Below are 18,491 nucleotides of genomic sequence, written 5' to 3'. Positions count from 1 at the left end.
GTCACCTGCAGATATCACTGCAAACAAATGCCTGCTCTGTCCACTCTTCACGCCATAAGTTCACATCAAAGCACCAGACTCCTGTGGACTGAGGCCAAAGTAGTGCCAGAGAGACAGCAGCAGAGTGCCCAGCTGGACACAGCCACACTGCAGGCTGAGCCACCACAAGGATCCTGCAGTCTCTTCTCTCCAAGTTTAACAGCCATTGGATACCTGCTGCTGGAAAACTGACACACTTGCAGCCATCCCTCAACTGGGAGGAGGGAGATACCTCTGCAGTTTATCTTGCAGTACCAGTAGGCCACTGCAGTCACCAACATCCTCACGTGCCACTGCTTGGCCGAGCACACCATGCTCCAAAGAGCACAGTTCTTATTGTGCAGCATCAGGGTCCTGAGCCCCAGACAACCTTGGGACTGCAGCAAAGACAGCATTTCAGCAGCTGGAGCCTCTGTCCCTTGGGCACGTCTTACCTAAATACAGCTCTTTGAAAACTCAAGTTCTTACCACCAAAAAACAGCTGTATTTAACAAGACAAATTATCTGAGAATCAGATTCTTTTGCCCACTGCATCTCCTAGGACACAAGCCTGCCTTCCACCTGGCGGAGCCAGAGCACCCAGCCAGGCAGCAGGGCAAGGAGCCAAGGGCAGGGATGTGTTCCTCCTGCCCAACACGCACCTGCTGCCTCAGCAAGGCTGCTTGCTCCTGTGTCCTGACCCTGACTCCTCTGTGATTCCTCCATGTGCACTTCCTTTGCTACCCAGCTGCTGCTGTGACCCAATTCCAAACCTCCAGAAAGGAGCTGTCAGGGTGAGGGCAGCAGCTGGCCGAGGGCTGCAGCTCCCAGTGGGCAGCACTGGTGGCGGCCCCAGCCCCTCCCCGGCACAGGCTGGACCAGCTGCTCCCAGTGCAGACACAGGCAGAGCTGGGGAGGGGGTCCTGCTCCATACTGGTCAGACTGGCTGCAGGCTCGGGGCATTCTGGAGTGGCTTTTGAGCAGCGCAGTGACCGAACTTCTTGGCTGACACCAGCGAGGGGAAGCTCTTACAGGGTGTGAAGGGGCCTGTTTGGAGGCTGCTACAAAACCAATATAAAAATTGTTGCTCTGAATTTTAATCCATTTTTACAAAAATCTTCATGAATGTTAATATACACAGAGTACTGAATCATTTGTAACCTCACTAGGGAAAAAACCTGAAAGAAACAGATACATGCAGCCACCTTGCTCAAGCCCAGACCAAAATATTGGCCCACTACAGGTCTCAAGGTCCACTGGAGCTCCCTTCTGCTGGTGAGCAACGAGCCTGCTGGAATAAACCAGCAGCACCATCAGCAAAGTCAAATCTGGCACAATGCAATCAGAACTGATCCAGCCTCAAATAGTTCTGAAAGACTGGCCACCAGCAGCAGGAGCACTTCTGGTATTAATGGGAAGAGAATGGAAACATCTTTCTGAAAAAAAAAACAAGTCAAGGAAATCTGGTGTCTTCTGGGGCTGCTAAAATAAAAAAAAGTGGACATCCATGCATGCAGATTGCTGAGGAGATGAGCTCTGGCAAAGAGCCATCAGGCAGAAATTTGGATGATGTAAATGGACTATGGCTGGGGAAAAGAGGCATAAATGGAAAGCAGCAGATCTCAGACTGTCTGTGCACAAGAAAAACCTGACAGAAGCAGAGATTGCTCATACCGCACATGGGAAGAAATCTTTAGGATGTCTCCTAGAATGGGAAGCAGATGATAGGAATTCAAAATTTGTGAGGCTGGAAATGTTTATTCCCAGGGCTCCTAATCCCTTTGCTCAAGAGCATGCCCAGGCTCGCAGTAAAGACCTAGAATGAAGGGTACAAGCTTGGCAACCATTCTCAGGGCATGCAAAGACATTTGGCTCACGTGCTTGAGTGCCCAGGACTGGATCGTCCAAACCAGGATGTGGGAGGAGGGCAAGTGAAGCAGAAAAGAAAAATAAGTAGAAGGAGACAAAAAGAGAAACAGAAAATGAACAGTGAAGGGTTGACAAAAAATAGCCCAACTTGATTAGAAAGCTGGGGCTGTTTTCAGACTCTGGGCTGTGGCTCACACAGACAGCTAGAAAAAGCAGGAAGGCCACCTCTACCCTCTGATGTGTCCTTCACTCCAACACTCCTCACGTTTTATTCTGCAGCAGCTTCCACTGTTACCTGATCTGAGAGTAGCACTTCTCAATCCTCTTGAAGTCTGCATGAGCAGAGCCCTGTGGCATTTCTGGCTTTCCCAGGTTGGGGTTGGTTCTCATGTGCAGCAGCAATCTTCCAGCAAAATCAGTGCTCTCTGTGCTCTGGGGGCAGTCAGGGGAGCTTGCTCTTACAGCAGTGTTTAAGAACAATTTAGTGATAACATCTGCTGGGGGACTCCAGTGGCTCACTTCAGGGGGTTAGGAATAGGATTCCAGAAGATAAATTCATCACTGTATATTTAATAAAATCCTCCACAAAACAGGATCCAGTGGGAACCCCAAGTGACTCACACACTGGGCCAGAGGGATGGGGTGTTCCCACGTCACTGGCAGAAGAGGCCCAACATGGTGGGGAGAACACAAGGCTGACACATGTGAAACACACCCCAGCTCTGCTAGCACAGACCTCTGCTTGGTGGCAGGGTGATGGGAGACTACAGCACCATACTAGGGGGGTTTGCATTAGCAAACAAAGAAAATCAATGCTTTATATATATGACAAAGACAAATTTCACAGTGGGAGTTGCTTACACCTCCAATTAAGCAATTTATCACTATAATAGAAAGCAGATTCTTCTGCCACTGAGCCGAGGCACAGAAGGGAGTTCTGAAACAGGTTCCTAAGTGCTCTCTTTTTCTCAGGAGCAACAGCCAGCTCAGGTTTTTCAGATGAGTAAGGCAGTCTGATGTTAAGCAGATGTGCATCACAGAATGACCACTAATAGGGACCTGGCAACTTGGAGAGATGCCTTCCTTAGGCATTTCGTTTTTGCCAGAGAATGGTCATTTCCAATCATGTTCCATTTAAACAAGTCTTCACCTGACTGCACAGCCTGCTTAAATAAGAACACACTATAATCATTTTAAAATACAATGGGAAAATGCTTAGCCTGGTATCTCACTCTAAGGTAGCCATAATCCCCAAACACAGACACCAATCAGGACTGATCAGAGATCGAACATGCCCTTGCATGCTGTTTCTCTCCACTTCCCCTCTCCCTCTGGGCATGGGGTAACAGTAGGTTGACCCTGAAGATGCAGTGGAACTGTATCCAGCAGATCAGCTATGCGTATTCATCACAGCTGTACTGGGAACAGGAACGCTTCTATTAAGCCTCATCACTTCCTCAGAATCCACCAGTACTCCACAGTCTGGCTTGGAGAACTACTGATTTATGCACTAAGACAAGTCTTACACCCAAATACAGAAGGTGCCCCATCAAAATTCCAACTTGTCCTTTCTTCCTCCCTCAAAGGTGAGGCTGATGTGCCAGTGTCACATCCAGCTTTTCCCTTTGTGTGCCACGCTTTTGAAAATAGGAAAAGAAGCAGCAGGCAGTATCTTCCTCTTATACATGATCTGTACAAAGAAAGAAGGAATGGATTTGCTTTTAGGTAACTAGTTCCTGGGGGAAAAAAATACACTGAAATCAATACTCCTGTCAAATCCAATTTATTTGTAGAAGACCTCAGTCTTTTACAGAGACACTATCAAAGAACAAACCCCAAGAAAGCCAAAGCCATGGAACAGAAGCACTAGTATGTGAAAGCCTGAAAGGAGCTTGTAACTACTCCTAACTGAAAGGGAAATAACCAGGAATAAATGACACAATAGAAAGACTCAAAATATACAGCAGGAAGAGACGGTCCCAGTCCTCACTCAATTAATGGGTAAAATCCACAGCTCTGCAGGTGTCAGAGACCTGCTGCTCATGATAAAGGCTGCCATGGGCTGTGCTGACAATCACTCTCCCAGCCCACTCTGTCTGTACTTGCACAGGAAAATGGTAGTGTTTCAAAGGACTTCTCATTCTCCCTGTTCCATGGCAAAAGCATCACACAAAGTAAATGAATTCAGGCAAACCTGAACAGCACCGTGGCTCAACTGCCAAGCCATTCACAGTCAGTATTCTTCCTGAAACCAAAGGCTTCAAAGGGAACACTGACTTTCAGCCTCTCGTTTGGAGATCAAAATAATGCTGCTCCAGTGGAAAATCCATTGACTCCACCTCTTCCATTACTGTTTAGGAGCAAGGTGTTCAGTTCTGCCTAGAACACTCATAAAACCAAACCTGAGCTAATCCCTTAACAGAACTGCAAACAGTTTTGACCAAGTTAGCAGGGTTTTGATGGAGAGCAGAAACAGTGACTACTCCACACCATTTCTTAAGAATAAATCTGCCTGTCACTCATACTGACCAGGCTGTTCACATTCACTGTGGGAGCTGGAGGAACACCCCTCACTGTGCAGTGCTGGGGACCCAGGGGTGGGGGCTGCCTTTCTGGGTGGGCTCTGCAGTGCTCCACCCATTCCATAAAGAAGTCACATGAAACACACCTGCCCAGGAACAGTTTAAATGAGACCTCAGCATCGAGCCTAAGCATCACTTGGGGTTCATGTATCTTTACCCCAAGTAGCCCAAATTTGTTCGTTTTCTGAACATAGTCTAAAAGGCTCCTGTGTGCAATAACTTAAGGGAGGATAGCTGACTTGACATGTTTAGTGGTGATGTAAGAAAAGAAGCCCTCATTTAAAACCACAAGCTCCTCTGCAATGGTGACACTGAAGAGTGACTCATGCCCTGGTCAAAGTTAGTCCTGGAGAATAAGCCAGCAAGTCACAAACTTGGATCTCACAGGTCCCAGAGCAGCTCTTTGTGCAGGCAAACAAAACTCCAACTCCTACAGCAGCATGTCAGCTTGTTCCAATCCTTGCTACTCTTTTTCATAAGCTGGACACCTCTCACTGCAGACTCAATACAGGGGAGAAGGCCTCGGCTGAGGTGGGCCTCTGGAAACCCAGAGAGTGCTGCTCCCGGAGCCGTAGCTCTTGCATAAAGTTTCTGCTTCATTTCTTTTACTGCAGCCATGTCCAGGCCTCAGCAGCATGCTGGGATTTGCAGTCACTGTGAGAGGAAAGTAAAACCAGAAGACTGCATTTTTTTCAGCTAAAATCCATGTGCTGTGGAGGTCAAATGGGGACATTTAAAGGAGATCCTCAGGAAGTATTACATTTCCCTCTTGAGTCACAAGTCCAAACAAAACAAAGCATATGGCCTTTTAGTGCATTCCCAAATTTCCTGCACTGGTCAGATTTCCCTTTGTTCTGCTTAATCCTATCACATTTGAACCAGACTAACCTATATGAATCCAGTCAAGCTGACTCTAAAAAAACCTGCTAAAGACAGAAAGAGAAAGGTAAAAAATTTATACTCTCTGATACGTATCCAATTGCTGACGGTCAGCTACTAAGGCTGATCACATCACTGAACTCATCCTCTCGGCCATGCAGGTGATTCAGGCTGAGCTGTAATGCAGCACTAGTGGCCTGCAGGACCCACAATTCCCAAATGAAGTCATATGGTAAGTGTTCTCCCAGCAGCTGGCACTCAGCCTTCATCCACTAATTTCTTAACCAAAGCTCTCAAGTAGTTTCCCAACTCTTCTCTTAAAAAAGCTCACAAAGAGGAATCTCTTTGCTGTTTGATACACCCTAAAGTCATCATTCCTGCACTTCTATTAGCAGTGGCTGCATTAGCCACTAGTACAGATTAGCAATTAGCAAAGTACTCCTCAATCTGTTACTTACTTCCAGTAAGATGTGATAAAGCCATAAGAAATAAGGCAAATTCTCCTCTTACTCCTTCCTGTTCATATTGCTACAGGCAGCAGATAACCCACTTCTGGTAGACAACTGTGTAATACATTATTTTGAAGCAGTGGCTTCACTACAGAAGAGGAAAAGGGCCAGAAAAAAGCAGAAAGCAAGTGCCTTCTCTGCTGGTTTTCTGCAGAGCTCTGATGCTTATTGCAACAAACACTACTTTCCTCTTTTTGCCTCCACAGCCTGTCTCTGACATCTTAGTCAATGTTTTCATGCATGACAAACTGCTTTAGCCTGAAGACTATTTCCAGTTCTCATTTGTGAGGTATTTATATCCTGTCCTCATTTTCCAGATTGTTTGCAAACATAACAAAGTAACTGCAGTCTCAAGATTTTCAGATTCTTCCTTTCTGAAAAATGTGGCAGACCCAGGGCCAGACCATCTCTCCATACAGCCGAGTGCCACACACACCCCATGGGCAGGGACACTGCAGTGGGCTCCCCTGAGCTGCAGTTCATGAATGGCTGGGATTCTCCACACTCCATCTGAGACTGATGTTAAGGAGCACAGCTGAGGAGGCAAGTGAGCAGCTGAGGGATCACTTCAGGATTTATAGTGAAAAAGAAACAAAGTTTACCCCATGAGAAATTCTATTTTAAAACACCTGAAAGCCACTTGGATGCAATGGAAAAGGTCAACTGCTATGCAAGTGAACCTATACAAAGCTAAATTCTGCAGAGAACAGACCAGTGACTGACCAGCCCATCCCACAGGGTACACACGAGAGGCCACAGGCCCTTTGCTGGGCTTCAGCGAGTTGGTGTCTACCGAAGCCTTCCAGGATGGCCTAAGCCATGCCAAGCCAAGAGAAGGCACAGCACAGTGTACTACAATGCCACAGAAGCCAGGCAGCTCAGGTATGGCTGCAGGGACTCAACTGGTAACAATGAAAAGCCTGCCCTCACCTTCTACACCAGCCTGAACAGGTGTGGGACAGGGAGGCTCACCACCCTCTCTGGAAGCAAAGGAGCAGGGTTTCTGGCTGCTTTACTGTCCTCACAGTCCCACTGTAGAGGGTTATGCTCTTTTCCAGGTGTTCTCCTGGTCTTCACCACCACAGACCCCACAGGGCCTATTTTAGGAAGAATGAAGTCCTCCTGAAGGACAGCTCTGCCACTTCCAACTCAGTCTGTGTTCCCGTCTTTTTCTTATCTAACTCAGCAGAACACAAAAAAAACCTAAACACATTCTGTTGCCCCAAACCATAACTGATACAATTCAAGGAAAAAGCTGAATATCCTTACAGGTCTGCTATCAAATGAAGATGTGGCTTGACAGACAAAGCAGGGCAGGAGGGACACCTGGAAAGCATTTCCCCTTCCCCTCAGGAAGGGGCAGAAAACCTTGGCTTTACAGAATTTACAGATTTCATTAGAAAGGAATGATCTATCTTTCCTTCTGCATCTACTTCTGGAAACAAGGTGAAATTTGATCTTTGACTTGCACAGCGTGGAGCTGCAGTTTACCAAATGTGGGAGCTTTATGCTGAGTTTCATTGCTTTGAAGGGAAATGGGAAAAACTACCAGAACTGCAAACCTAAATAACCAGCAGTGGCTGAGCTGCTCACAAAGTATGTTCAGACAGTTGCAGAATCTGCAAATTCCCAAATGAATCCAGCCAGGGATTATGTCTGTCCTGGTAACCATATTCGCCAACACTCCTCCTCCAGGGATGCACAGTGGCCAGTGGTCCCTGCCAGCTCCATGGCAATGCCCTCTGCAGCAAGAGCACCCAGCCAGCTTCTGGAGTCTCCTGGGCTGCGAGCCCATGGTTTCTCTTTACAACAGGACTTTCTGCATTCTGATGTTTCCCCTGCCACACAAGAATCTTCACAGATACGTCGGAGCAAGGTGACAAAGAAAACCCACCAGAGTCTGCTTAATAAACACCTTTCTTCTATGCCACTTAACCACCCAGTTCTAATAATCATCTTCATCATGCCCTTCTTCTGCAAATAGCCAGCCTTCCTGAACAAAATCTGCTGAAGCTGGAAACATGAACTCTGCCTTACATCTGCAATTGTTTTAAAAAGCATCTTGAGACAGTAAAACCTGGCTCATCAGTTACTGAGCATACCTGCCTGCTGCAGAGAATTCCCAGAGCCACATATGCTCATGGAGATGTCCAGGGGCAGCAGCCAGCAGCCCCAGACACAAAGGGTCAGTAACAAGAGGGCACTGAGCCACAGCAGGTCTGCACCTACTCCTGCCACAAATAGCTGCTTCTAGAGGGAGGTGGGGGGAAATCCCTTTAAAACTGGGCCAGGAATGATTGCTGCAAGCTGTTAGGCACCACAAGCCAACCCAGGGGCAAGATGGCATTGACAGTCTGTCCTCCACTCTCTGCCCTTCCCTCAGCCACAATTCTGAGAAAAGGGGCAGCAGGAAACAGCCTTGAGGCACTTGGCTGCATCTTCATCCCAGTCCCAGGGAGAGTCCAGGAGCACAGACAATAGTCTTCCTCACCCAGCACCTTCTGTTCACTCCCAAAGAGGGACCCTGCATCCTAAGGAAAGGCCCAGTTCAGCTCCAAACGTGCCCACCAGCCAACATGCAGGAGCTGCCAGCGCCCAGTGGCTTTCTGGCAGCAGCATCCTTCCCAAGAGCTCTGTGCTGGCAGCACACTTTCACACAAGCATTCATTTCATGATGGTTACTTTATGATCTTGCCATACTGCTATTTCTGAATAGCAGGGCTGTAATCGAAGGCGTCTGAGGGCCCAGGAGAGAAGGGAGCTATTACACTGCGGAGTCCCTGTGGTGTCCACGGCCTCTGCATGGCAGGATTCAAGCACAGCCTGTGTGAGGGTTTGGACACTGGACCCAAGAAGGGGCTCCACAGTTTTCCTTTTCCTGTCCATTTCTGCTTGTCAGCCCTCAGAGCTTCAACACTCAAGCAGTACTTCTCTAAATTAAATGCTTTGGAAGGAACACAGGCCCTTCCAAACGATCAGTAAAAAGGGCCACTCCAACCCATTCCAAGAGATAATGCACCACTGGCTCTACCTTGGCACTCTGACCTTATAGAACGCCAAATACAAGACAGTTTTGCACACCTGAGCAGCAGCTAACGATGAAAAGGGACATAGGGCACTGGTGTTACAGGCATCACCAGCTTTTACACTTACATTTTTACTGCATTCTTTCCTCTGATCCTGGTATAGCTCATCAGCTGCATAACCTTTGTTTAAATCACAGCTTGTGATGTGGCATCAACACACGCTACATGAGTTACCTGATGGCTTCCAGAAGATCACGTTACCTGGCGCTAAAAACAAAGCAATTAATTAAAAAATAGAGTACAAACATAACATTCTGCACCTCCATTATGTGCAGGCCTTAGTCCACTCTGAGAAGAAACAGGCTGCAAGTTTCTGCTGCTCATCAGAGTCAGCTTCTGTGACAGGCAAAAGACAACAAGCTAAAATAACGTGATGCAGTCTTCCCTGCTAACACCGTCTGCCACCTCTCCTCTGACACATCCCGGTGCTTTGGCTGCTGCTTTAGGGAACCTCTCTTTATACAACTATCAGCTCTTTCAAGGGCACTAAATAGTGACTGGAAAAAAGAGCAGCAGCTCAAGATACCAGAACACTTATTTCCTCAGCACATGAACTGCTGGACAGTGTGTGCTGATGTTTCACTCACAGAGAGCACCGAACACATCACAAGAACATGATGCTGCTGCTGCCAGTGTAGGACAGGGCTGTGACTCATTATCCATGCATCACCAAGCAGCAAGGAAATAAAGACAACATTTCACTCCTCTGCAGCCAGGTCATTCTCAACCACATTCCCAATGTCTGCAGCAGGCCAGGACAGTCCACACTGAAATCTCCTCTGCTTCATCTTCACAGAGAAAGGACAGACTACCAACCTGCACTGCTACTTTCTCTTTATCCGCATCAAACCATCTCAGTGTTGGGCTTCCACACTCATCTCCATCAGAAGAGGCAACTGTCCTCCTAGATGGTCCTGCTTACCATCCTGTCTTCTACTGCCCCTCATTTCTGTTGTCACCCTCTTCAGGATGGTATCCCACTGAGCACAGGGGTCATCTGCAGAGCTCCACAGGAACCAAGGAATGCACAGACAGGAAGACCGAGTAAGTCCCTTATGATTCCTGGTTTCCTGAATCAACTGCCTTTTCAAGTCTGCTAAGTCTTTCAGAAACAATCTCAGAGAATTAGCTCATCTGAATTTCTTGACCAGGCACTGCAGCTGGTCAAAAAATCTGACACATCCCTTACCTGAGATGGTTGTCGCATGGTGCCCTTCACAGTGTCTCCTAAGAACCAGTGTTCTCTCTTGTCTGCACAGACCAAATTCAAATGTGTGTTCAACACCCCATGGTCTCTCCTGGAGACACTATAGGTATGCCAAACCCCAGCTACACCTGCTCCACGCTCTCTCTGGGCACAAGTATCACAAAACAGCCCAAACTTCTCCTCACAGTGGCTGAAAGAGCAAATGGTCTGCCTGGACACACGGCCTGTGCTCAGCACCATACAGTGCTTGTAACAGGAGCTGCACAGACTCCCCACGCCAGGGAAGAAAAACGTTTAAAATCTTGAGTCGCTGTGAACAGCTGAGACAATTCCTTGCTCAGCTGACAGCTTCCCTTCTCCACGCCCACGCAGGGGAAGACAGACCTCAGTGCTCCAGACAGATCCTCTGCAACCTCCTCCTCAGTTTAGGAGTGACACAGCCAGTAGAAGCCCCTGGTACAAACATTTGCAGCCTCAGAACCTGACAGTCCCTCTGAAGACAGCAGTAACCCATACAGACGAGCACTTTTTACCTTCTCTGCCAATTCTCTGTACAGTCGGAGGTAAAACAATTACCTCATTAAAGCCGTACACCAAATTCCCTTCTGGTGGAATTCACATCAGCCCTATTGCAACTTTATAACATTTGCATTATAAAAATGTCTGCAAAGGAGGCCAAGAAAAACAGCTTTTTGTTCAGAGGAAGCTCTGTGGTCAAGATGATGTCATCAGAAAGCGCCAAATTAATTTCCTGTGGTTACATCCTACAGGAAATCCAAGAAGCTCAGCTTTCTTGCTAAACCAAGTAGTCACTTGTTGTCAATAACTGTTAATTATGTGCCCAGATGTGTCATGAACTAAGAACTATCATGATTAGCCCTCATTCCCTGACTCTCTCCAGAGGGATCTTTTTAGATCAGTGGCCTGAAGTCAGTGAAATGTTCCAGCCTGGGCTCTGGGGCTGCTGTGCTTCCACCAGCACAGCAACATTCCTGCAGCTCCTCCAGCCCCCTCAACAGGGGATCTGCTGCTGCAGAAACCCCACGGAAGAGCTGCAGCCACACAGGTTACACTGTTAGCAGCAACAAACGGGACCCCGATCAAGAAAACTGCAAAAACAATGACAAGTAACAGCTTTTCTGCTCTGCGTGAACATAAACAAGGAAATCAGGAATAATTCAGGAAGCTTTCCAGCTGGTAAAATAATCAAGAAAGCGTCTAACAGATCCCTCCCCCAGTCACAGTCCTTCCACAACCTACTGAAAGATGCATTTCTCCAAGGTTTACTTGATATTCAACTTATCAAATAATATTTCAGTAAAGCACTCAGCAAATTCAAGTGGATTTTTTCCACGACTTACCAGTGGGAAACTGATCTTCCTCGGTTTTTTAAATCTCCCCCCAAACTACTTGTGCTTACATGAATTCTCACCTGCCTGCTGCCTCTAGCCCCTCCCTGCACCTGCCTTGTGACCACCAGACCCCATCTTCCCATTCACAGTAGAGAGGAATCCCTGAAGGGGGGGATAGGTTTTGTACCTGTAAAATGCACTAGAATATGATTCTGTCCTTACAGTGAACTTTTGGTAGAAATCCCTTGGGACAGCCTGCTCAGTCCGTGCAGCCCACTTCCCTGCACTGGCAGGGAGCCCAGTCTAATGCCTCAGGAGCTGAATGGCAAATGGTCAAGGCAAAGCAGACCCAGTCCTAGCAACCCCTACAGTCTACACAACAATTTGTTTTCAGGCTTGCAAAGGTTCTTTTTCTTTTCACAGGTGTTTATACAAAGAGTATTTTACGCAAACACTGGGGACAGGGATCTCGCTCATTTCTAGTACAACTTAGGTACAACTGAGGGTGCAGCCTAACAGAGTCTGGACTGGCAGCACCTGTATCACGCACTGAGGACACGAGGGTTCCACTGAAGCCGTGTGGGACTGACCCTGACCCAGCAGCAGTTTCTACCCCCAGTGCCCAGAGCTCCAGAGCCTCTGTGCTGAGGGAACATGGTGGGGAAGGGAGAGGGAGGTGAAAGGACCTGCTCAGAGCCCGTGGAGACTAGAGATGAGGGAGGCAAAAAGACAAACCAAACATCCTGCCCCTTGCACTCACACACTGTATCTACTGGTACAAAGACTTTCCTTGACAAAAGGCAAGCTGACACCTGGGAAGAGAAATCACGTAGCTTCCAACTTCTTGGAGTAAAACAGGGGAGACAGACAAGGCTTTTTGAGATGTTTTTATCTGTCCAGAAAATCACACAGTGCTGACTCTCAGCTCAGACTATTTAAGACGATTCCTACCTCTCTGTCCTTGAGCTTCATGGCAAGCACCAGTTGATGTCTGTGGTTAGTAAGGGCCTCCCGGTAATTTCCTTTGGAGAAGAATGCAGAGCCCAGATTACCATGAGCTCGGCATTCTCCCGTCTGGTCACCTGTGTCACATGCAAACAAAACACAGGTTAGCTCATACAAGCACTGCTGGAAGCATCCAGTGAGAACACTGGAACACGTTGTGACAAGTAGCATCAGAACAGTTTAGTACACAGCCAAACTCTCCTCCTTGCTGGCCTTCAGAAACTTCTACACTTGCCATCGACCTTATTTTTAGAATTGTTTTACTTTCTCCTTTGGTCTAACACCTGGCAATTTCCCATTGCTCCTCATTTATTCCTTGCTGTAAAGTTTAGTCAATGGCCCAGGAACAAGCACAGAGCATGTAAGCTTTCTCCAGAAAACAATTCTGCAGCACAGCTTAGCTCAGATGTACAAAGAACATCTATGGCCATCTTCAAGAGAGCAGTCCCTGTGCTCTCAGTGAGTGCTTCTGGCTTGAGCCTTCAGGCACTGTCCTCCACCTATCCACGACTGGGCCTTTGTCTCATATCTGCCTGCTCTCCAACACCCTGAGAAGCTGAATGCTCCCACTGTTGTGCAGAATATACCGTACTCGAGAGGGATTTTTGAATTTGGTTATTTTTTAAACACTCTTTCTTCATCGTTGTCTCATTCTTGTTTTGTTCCTTCCCTGGCTACTGCCCCAGAATCTCAGACTGAGTACCTTTGTCCATTGAATTTTTGGAAAAACAGATGGCTTCATTTAAGACTCATGTATGGTTTTGAGCATAAGTTTACACAGGGAGTAAGAGCAGTTCCCACATACATGACATCAGGTAATTAGAAGACCGTGTAAAACCCTAGCATTCATTGATCATCTGCCCCTTCACACAGGCAGGCAAATAGGGCTGCACAAACCTGCAGTCTGCACATTTCAGGAGTTTCAGATTGGATTTAGCAGTATGTAAAACCCCACAGAAACCTGAGCGTTCCAGAGAGATACTGATCATTAATCTAGCTCTTGATTTGTTCCACCTGTCCCAACCCAGTACTCAAGGAGTGAAAGGCAAATTCTTACCTAAACTCTTGGCTACGTCCAAGTCCTGCTGCATGTATCCAGTGCTTTTCTCTGTGTTCCCAAGGGACCAGTACGCACTGCTCAGCGCAGAGAACACTGATCCCCGCAGCTTCAGGCTGCAAGTGCCAATCTTCAGGGCAGCCTCCAGCACCACCACAGAGGCCCCGTGGTGGCCAGCAGTCAGGAGTTCCTGGCCGATCACAGACACCACAACAAAGGGGCTCTTGTCCAGCTTCATCTTCTGCAGTTGTTGGTAGGTGGGCTCCAGGGACTCTGAAGCACAAAACCAAAGGCAAAGTTACTCAACAAACCGAGTTATTTACATCAGAAATCACCTTCACAACTCATCTTGATTTTTTTTGTAACCAAATGACACACGAATTAAGGGCCAGACTGCCCAAATTCAACTAAGATTTATTGCAGGAGCTTGGGGCTCAAAGGTACCATCTAAGATCTGGCACATCAAGACAGATCACCTGGCAAGCTGCTGTTTGCCTTGCAGAAAGCACTTCAGGAAGGAAGCATGAGTATGTAGAGCAGTCTCATACTGAGCTCTGAGGCCTGGCATAACAGCAGATGGAAAACGGAAAACACCTGGGTAATTTTGTAGGAAACTGGAAATGGGCCACCAGCAGTGTCTAAGAGCATTACAGTTTCTGCTCCTTCAGCACAAACTTTCAGCTGAACATCTGCAAAGGCTGTGCCTGTGCAGATACCCAAAGCACACGATGTATGCCAAGAGAGAAAGAAGGTCTTCTTTGGCAGGAGATGGTGCTCCTTTGGAATGACAGCACTGGACCTGCTCAGCTGCTTTGACTGGTCTAACTGCAGCAGGGAGCACAGCTGATGTACAGCTGCAGGGAAATGGGTCAGGGATCATCCAGCCAAATTTGGGGATGCTCACACAGAATACATAACCTGCATGCTAAGCAGCAGCCTCAGTACCTTTGGGTAGCAAATGAAATTACCTTCACAAGGTAACTGCTATATAGGACAGAAATTTCGAGATGAATTCATTTTGGAGGATGCAAAAAAGGAAACACCAACGGGGATATTTTTTCATTTCAGTGCTTCTTGGCTCCTAAACCCTGCAGCCCCCAGCACCATCTGCTGAGGACAAGAATTGCCATGTTCCCTCCTGGATAACAGCATTAGGACATTGCAACACAAAGCCTGCAAGAGAAACAGAGCAAAGAGGAGATGACCTCCTTCCTCTAGAGAGAAAAATCCTGGAAATAGGGACATTTTTAAAGAGAGGCAAAACACTGCACAGCTCATATGGCTTCAAGGTCCCTGTGATTTCAAATACTGCCTGAACAGAAGGGAATTAGCAGAGCAGCCTTTTTTCCTTCTGGAATGCTGTGTTTTGAGAGACACTAGTACCACAGAAAAGCTGCTGATGTGCTCTTCTGGGCTAACACTGGCCTGGAGCACTTCAGATGCCCTGTTCCAAACAGTCAAGCACCAAAACATTGTGGGAAGTTGTTTCAGCAACAGCACAGCCAGGGCCACAGCCCCACATGCCTCTGTTTGCACTGATACTGGAGAAAGGACAAACGAGCAAGGACTCCATGGGAACTGCTATACAAACCCGGTTTATCTCCAGTGCCCCTCAAGCTGGCTATCACCATCTTGCTATCCCACTCATTCAGAAGGATAGTTTTTGTTCCTCCTGCTGTTCTCAGAATTCTCCTGACTCAGCAGAGAAGCCAAATCTTAAAATCTTTCCCTTCAGGCCTGCAAGTTCTCCCATCCAAGGATGTTGTCAGAATCACCCACGGACTGGAACTCCTGCTTCCGATACCTCAGCAGGAGGTCACCACCTCCAAGAACCCCCCCAGTGCTTACCTCGCATGGGAGACTTCATGGCGGCCTCGACCATGCCGACCAGGAGCTGAAGGCTCTTGGGATCCTGCGCCAGCCCCGACGCAAAGGCGGCCAGTGCATCCGCATGGCGTCCCAGGTACTGCAGGGCCACGCCCTGTCGGAAGTATGCCTGAGGAACAGAGGGAACAGGAATGCCCATCACTGACCCGTCACAAATATTCACAAATAACACAGCTGCCCTGACCTCATGCTGGTGGACACCAGGCTACACCATCACACTCTGACTTCTGGCTACCATCAAAACCACCCAACACCACAGTCTGGTTTGTGGCTGCCCCCAGCATGGACCCCTCTCACTTCGATCACCTTCTCAGCCTTTGAAAGGCCTCTGATCTGTTCTGGAGACCAGGGCTGGTAACTACTAGTAAGGCAAAGCTTTCCCCTTGGACTTGGCCAAATACTTATTCTTAACTACTTATAACCAGATGCTCGTTCTCAAGACTGCCCAGCACTGCCCCACTTGCTTGGTGCACTTTAAATACAAACACACACACACATATACACACCCCCCCCTGTACACAGATCCACATGCGCTTCTCAGACTGAGGCCAGACACTCATAATTCTGAACCTGTTTACAAGAGCAGTGTCTTTGTTTCTTTCTTTCCCAGGAAACCCTTTAAGGGAATGTGCAACACCCCCAAAGTAACCTGTATCTCCTCTCACCATGTATTTCTGTTTCTACACCAGCAACAACATCAACACAGAGCTGCAAAGCACTCCCAAACAGAGCTCCCACACCTCCCTACACTGGGACACAAGGAACCGACATACAAAGCAGGAACTTCAGACACATGCTCTGCTCACACACAGGGGCAAAGCCCTGGCCCAAAGGGTATCCAGGACTGCCTGGGAGCTACTGGGAAAGAGACCACGGAAACACAATCCAATATTTGCTCAAAGCATTCCAGTATTTGTAGCACACACATTTGGACACTGTGTTATATAAAGGTCTTGACTCTTCAAGCACCTTGGATGCCATTATTCAGGTTTTATCTTCATGACCAGCTAATATCTTTCTGATGTGCACTTTGGGTTCATTCAAGCCTATTTCAATAGTACAAATAAAGAAGATAAAATATTATTTGCATTTCTTTAAAAGTGCTTTAAGAACCAATACTGCTCCTTGAGATTGGCTCCCAGTACTGATCTCATGGCTAAGATCCACCACTCTCTCTCTCCATCCGTAGTAGCAGAGACCTGTGCTCAAGATACATTAGGTATACATCTGTGGGAGTCTTTTTATTTAAACAGGACAAACCTCCAGTTAATTTCCAAACTGGTATTTTATTAAAGCATTCAGGCACTTTCAGAATCCAATCCAGGAAGGCAGAGACTAAGGAAAATCAAAAATGATGCGAGAAATTTAGAGACATGAATATTTAATCTCTTTTCCATTAGTAAGTCTTGATTGTAGAGCCCCTTTTAATAAATTTGATGAAAGCAAAATTCTTTTCATTAACCTTTAGTATAAATGTGTTCTTATTGAACCAAACAAGCCACTGTACTGGAAACCTAATTCAGTGTTAATTAGATTACGAGCATGAAGCTTTAAATCAAAGAGAATACAAAGAACTAACAACGTGCAGCAGCCACCAAGCGTGAGCCCTCCCAGCAGCGAGCAGCCTGTCACCTAAATCATGCTGTACACTTTTAAGTCCCTTTTTTTTTTTTTTTCAGAATTACCATTTAATTACTTTCTTTACTGCCTGATGACAGAGGGAGTTTGACACAGCACGCCTCTGACAGGGACCTTTCCAGCCCACAAGGCTGGTCCAGGGCAGCCGTGCCTGTCTGATTCAGCTCTCTGGGAGAAGGGCACGGACACGCAGCCGCCAGCACAGAGCTCCACGTGTTGTGTGAGCTTCTTCAGCACCTTGTGCTTCACTGGCACATCCCAAAAGCTGAGAAAGGAGAGTCCCCATCCTCTGAGCCCTGCACAGGCTCCAGGTGACAGGAGGAGACAAGACAGAGCAAGACCCACAAACGTGCAGTTCAGTTCCGCACATTCTGAACGTCCTTTATGGAAGGGGTTTTTATCCGCTCCCCATATGTATTCCTGGAAACCCCCCCTGGAAGCCACTTAATTTGAATACAAACACAATATTCAAAGCCCAAAAGAAAAACCTATTAATCATAACTGAAAGGAAGATTTTGGCCCATTTTTCTCCTGCAAAAAAACCCTTCCTTCCTTCCTTCCTTTCTCCTCCAGTTTCCAGCATACACAGAAGGCTCTCCACACACTGTGTTCCCCATGGACCTTTAACAAAATAAATAAAAAGCATTCACATCACCTATTTCCTCCCCAAGAGGCATTCACAAGTTAGTTTAGCATTGGAATGAAGACACTGTATCAAGGGAAAAAATCTGCAAAGAGGAAACGGTGAGAATCACCCTTTGGAAGAGGAGAGGAAAAGGGAAGGCAGGGAGCCAGCAGCTGCAGCTGAAGGAGTGAGCCAAGGAGCGGCTCCCGGTCCCAACACAGACAGAGCCTTCCCATGCTGAGTGAGCGTTAAATTTTAAATCCCATTATGTGAAGATACTACAGTGCTCACTCTACAGCAACAGTTACATTAATTTTCCAGTGATCCCAAGTAAGAAAAAATGATCAATTCCTTTTAAGAAGATTAAAGCAAGGAGAGGACAATGTTTCACTAAAGACAAGACAGGAACAGCAGGTGTTTTCTAACCCTGGTGCTCTGCATCCTCAGTGTAATACAAACAGCTGGAACCATCTCTTTCATTTTTTCAGTCTCTGTATCACACTTTCCAGGAACAAAGCACCGTGCAAGAAAAAAGCCTCGCTCTCAGCTGAAATTTGGCACTAGATGCATCTCCCTCAATGGGAAATGTTTTCTCCTATCCTTGTCTTAGCAGGACGGACACGGCTCTGCTGTTCCCATCTCCAGAGTCACAGTGTGCCAGGGGTTCCCAGCATCTGCACCCACCCCTCCAGCATGAGCTCTGCACAGCCCATCCACTGCCCTCGGAAGGACATGGAGAGCAGGGATGCAGCTCTGTGAGCAGGAGCCTTTTGGGAA

At 47.3% G+C, this 18,491-nt stretch overlaps 1 protein-coding gene across 4 annotated transcripts in view; it reads right to left on the bottom strand.

Annotated features, from left to right (window-relative positions):
- TTC28 (tetratricopeptide repeat domain 28) overlaps positions 1-18,491 on the bottom strand; it is a 122,070-nt gene that overhangs the window by 36,135 nt on the left and 67,444 nt on the right. For all 4 annotated transcript variants that reach the window (XM_051785535.1, XM_051785532.1, XM_051785533.1 and 1 more), the window contains 3 exons: positions 15,413-15,560; positions 13,565-13,837; positions 12,454-12,584 (listed from right to left, as the gene is read on the bottom strand). In XM_051785535.1, the coding sequence (XP_051641495.1) occupies positions 12,454-12,584; positions 13,565-13,837; positions 15,413-15,560 (552 nt within the window). The remainder of the gene's footprint in view (positions 1-12,453; positions 12,585-13,564; positions 13,838-15,412; positions 15,561-18,491) is intronic.

This window comes from Manacus candei, unplaced genomic scaffold (assembly GCF_025592945.1).
Source record: "Manacus candei isolate 608988 ecotype Guabito, Panama unplaced genomic scaffold, ASM2559294v1 h1tg000020l, whole genome shotgun sequence".
In the NCBI taxonomy this organism is placed as follows: Eukaryota; Metazoa; Chordata; class Aves; order Passeriformes; family Pipridae; genus Manacus; species Manacus candei.
This window is presented reverse-complemented; position numbering and strand designations above follow the sequence as displayed.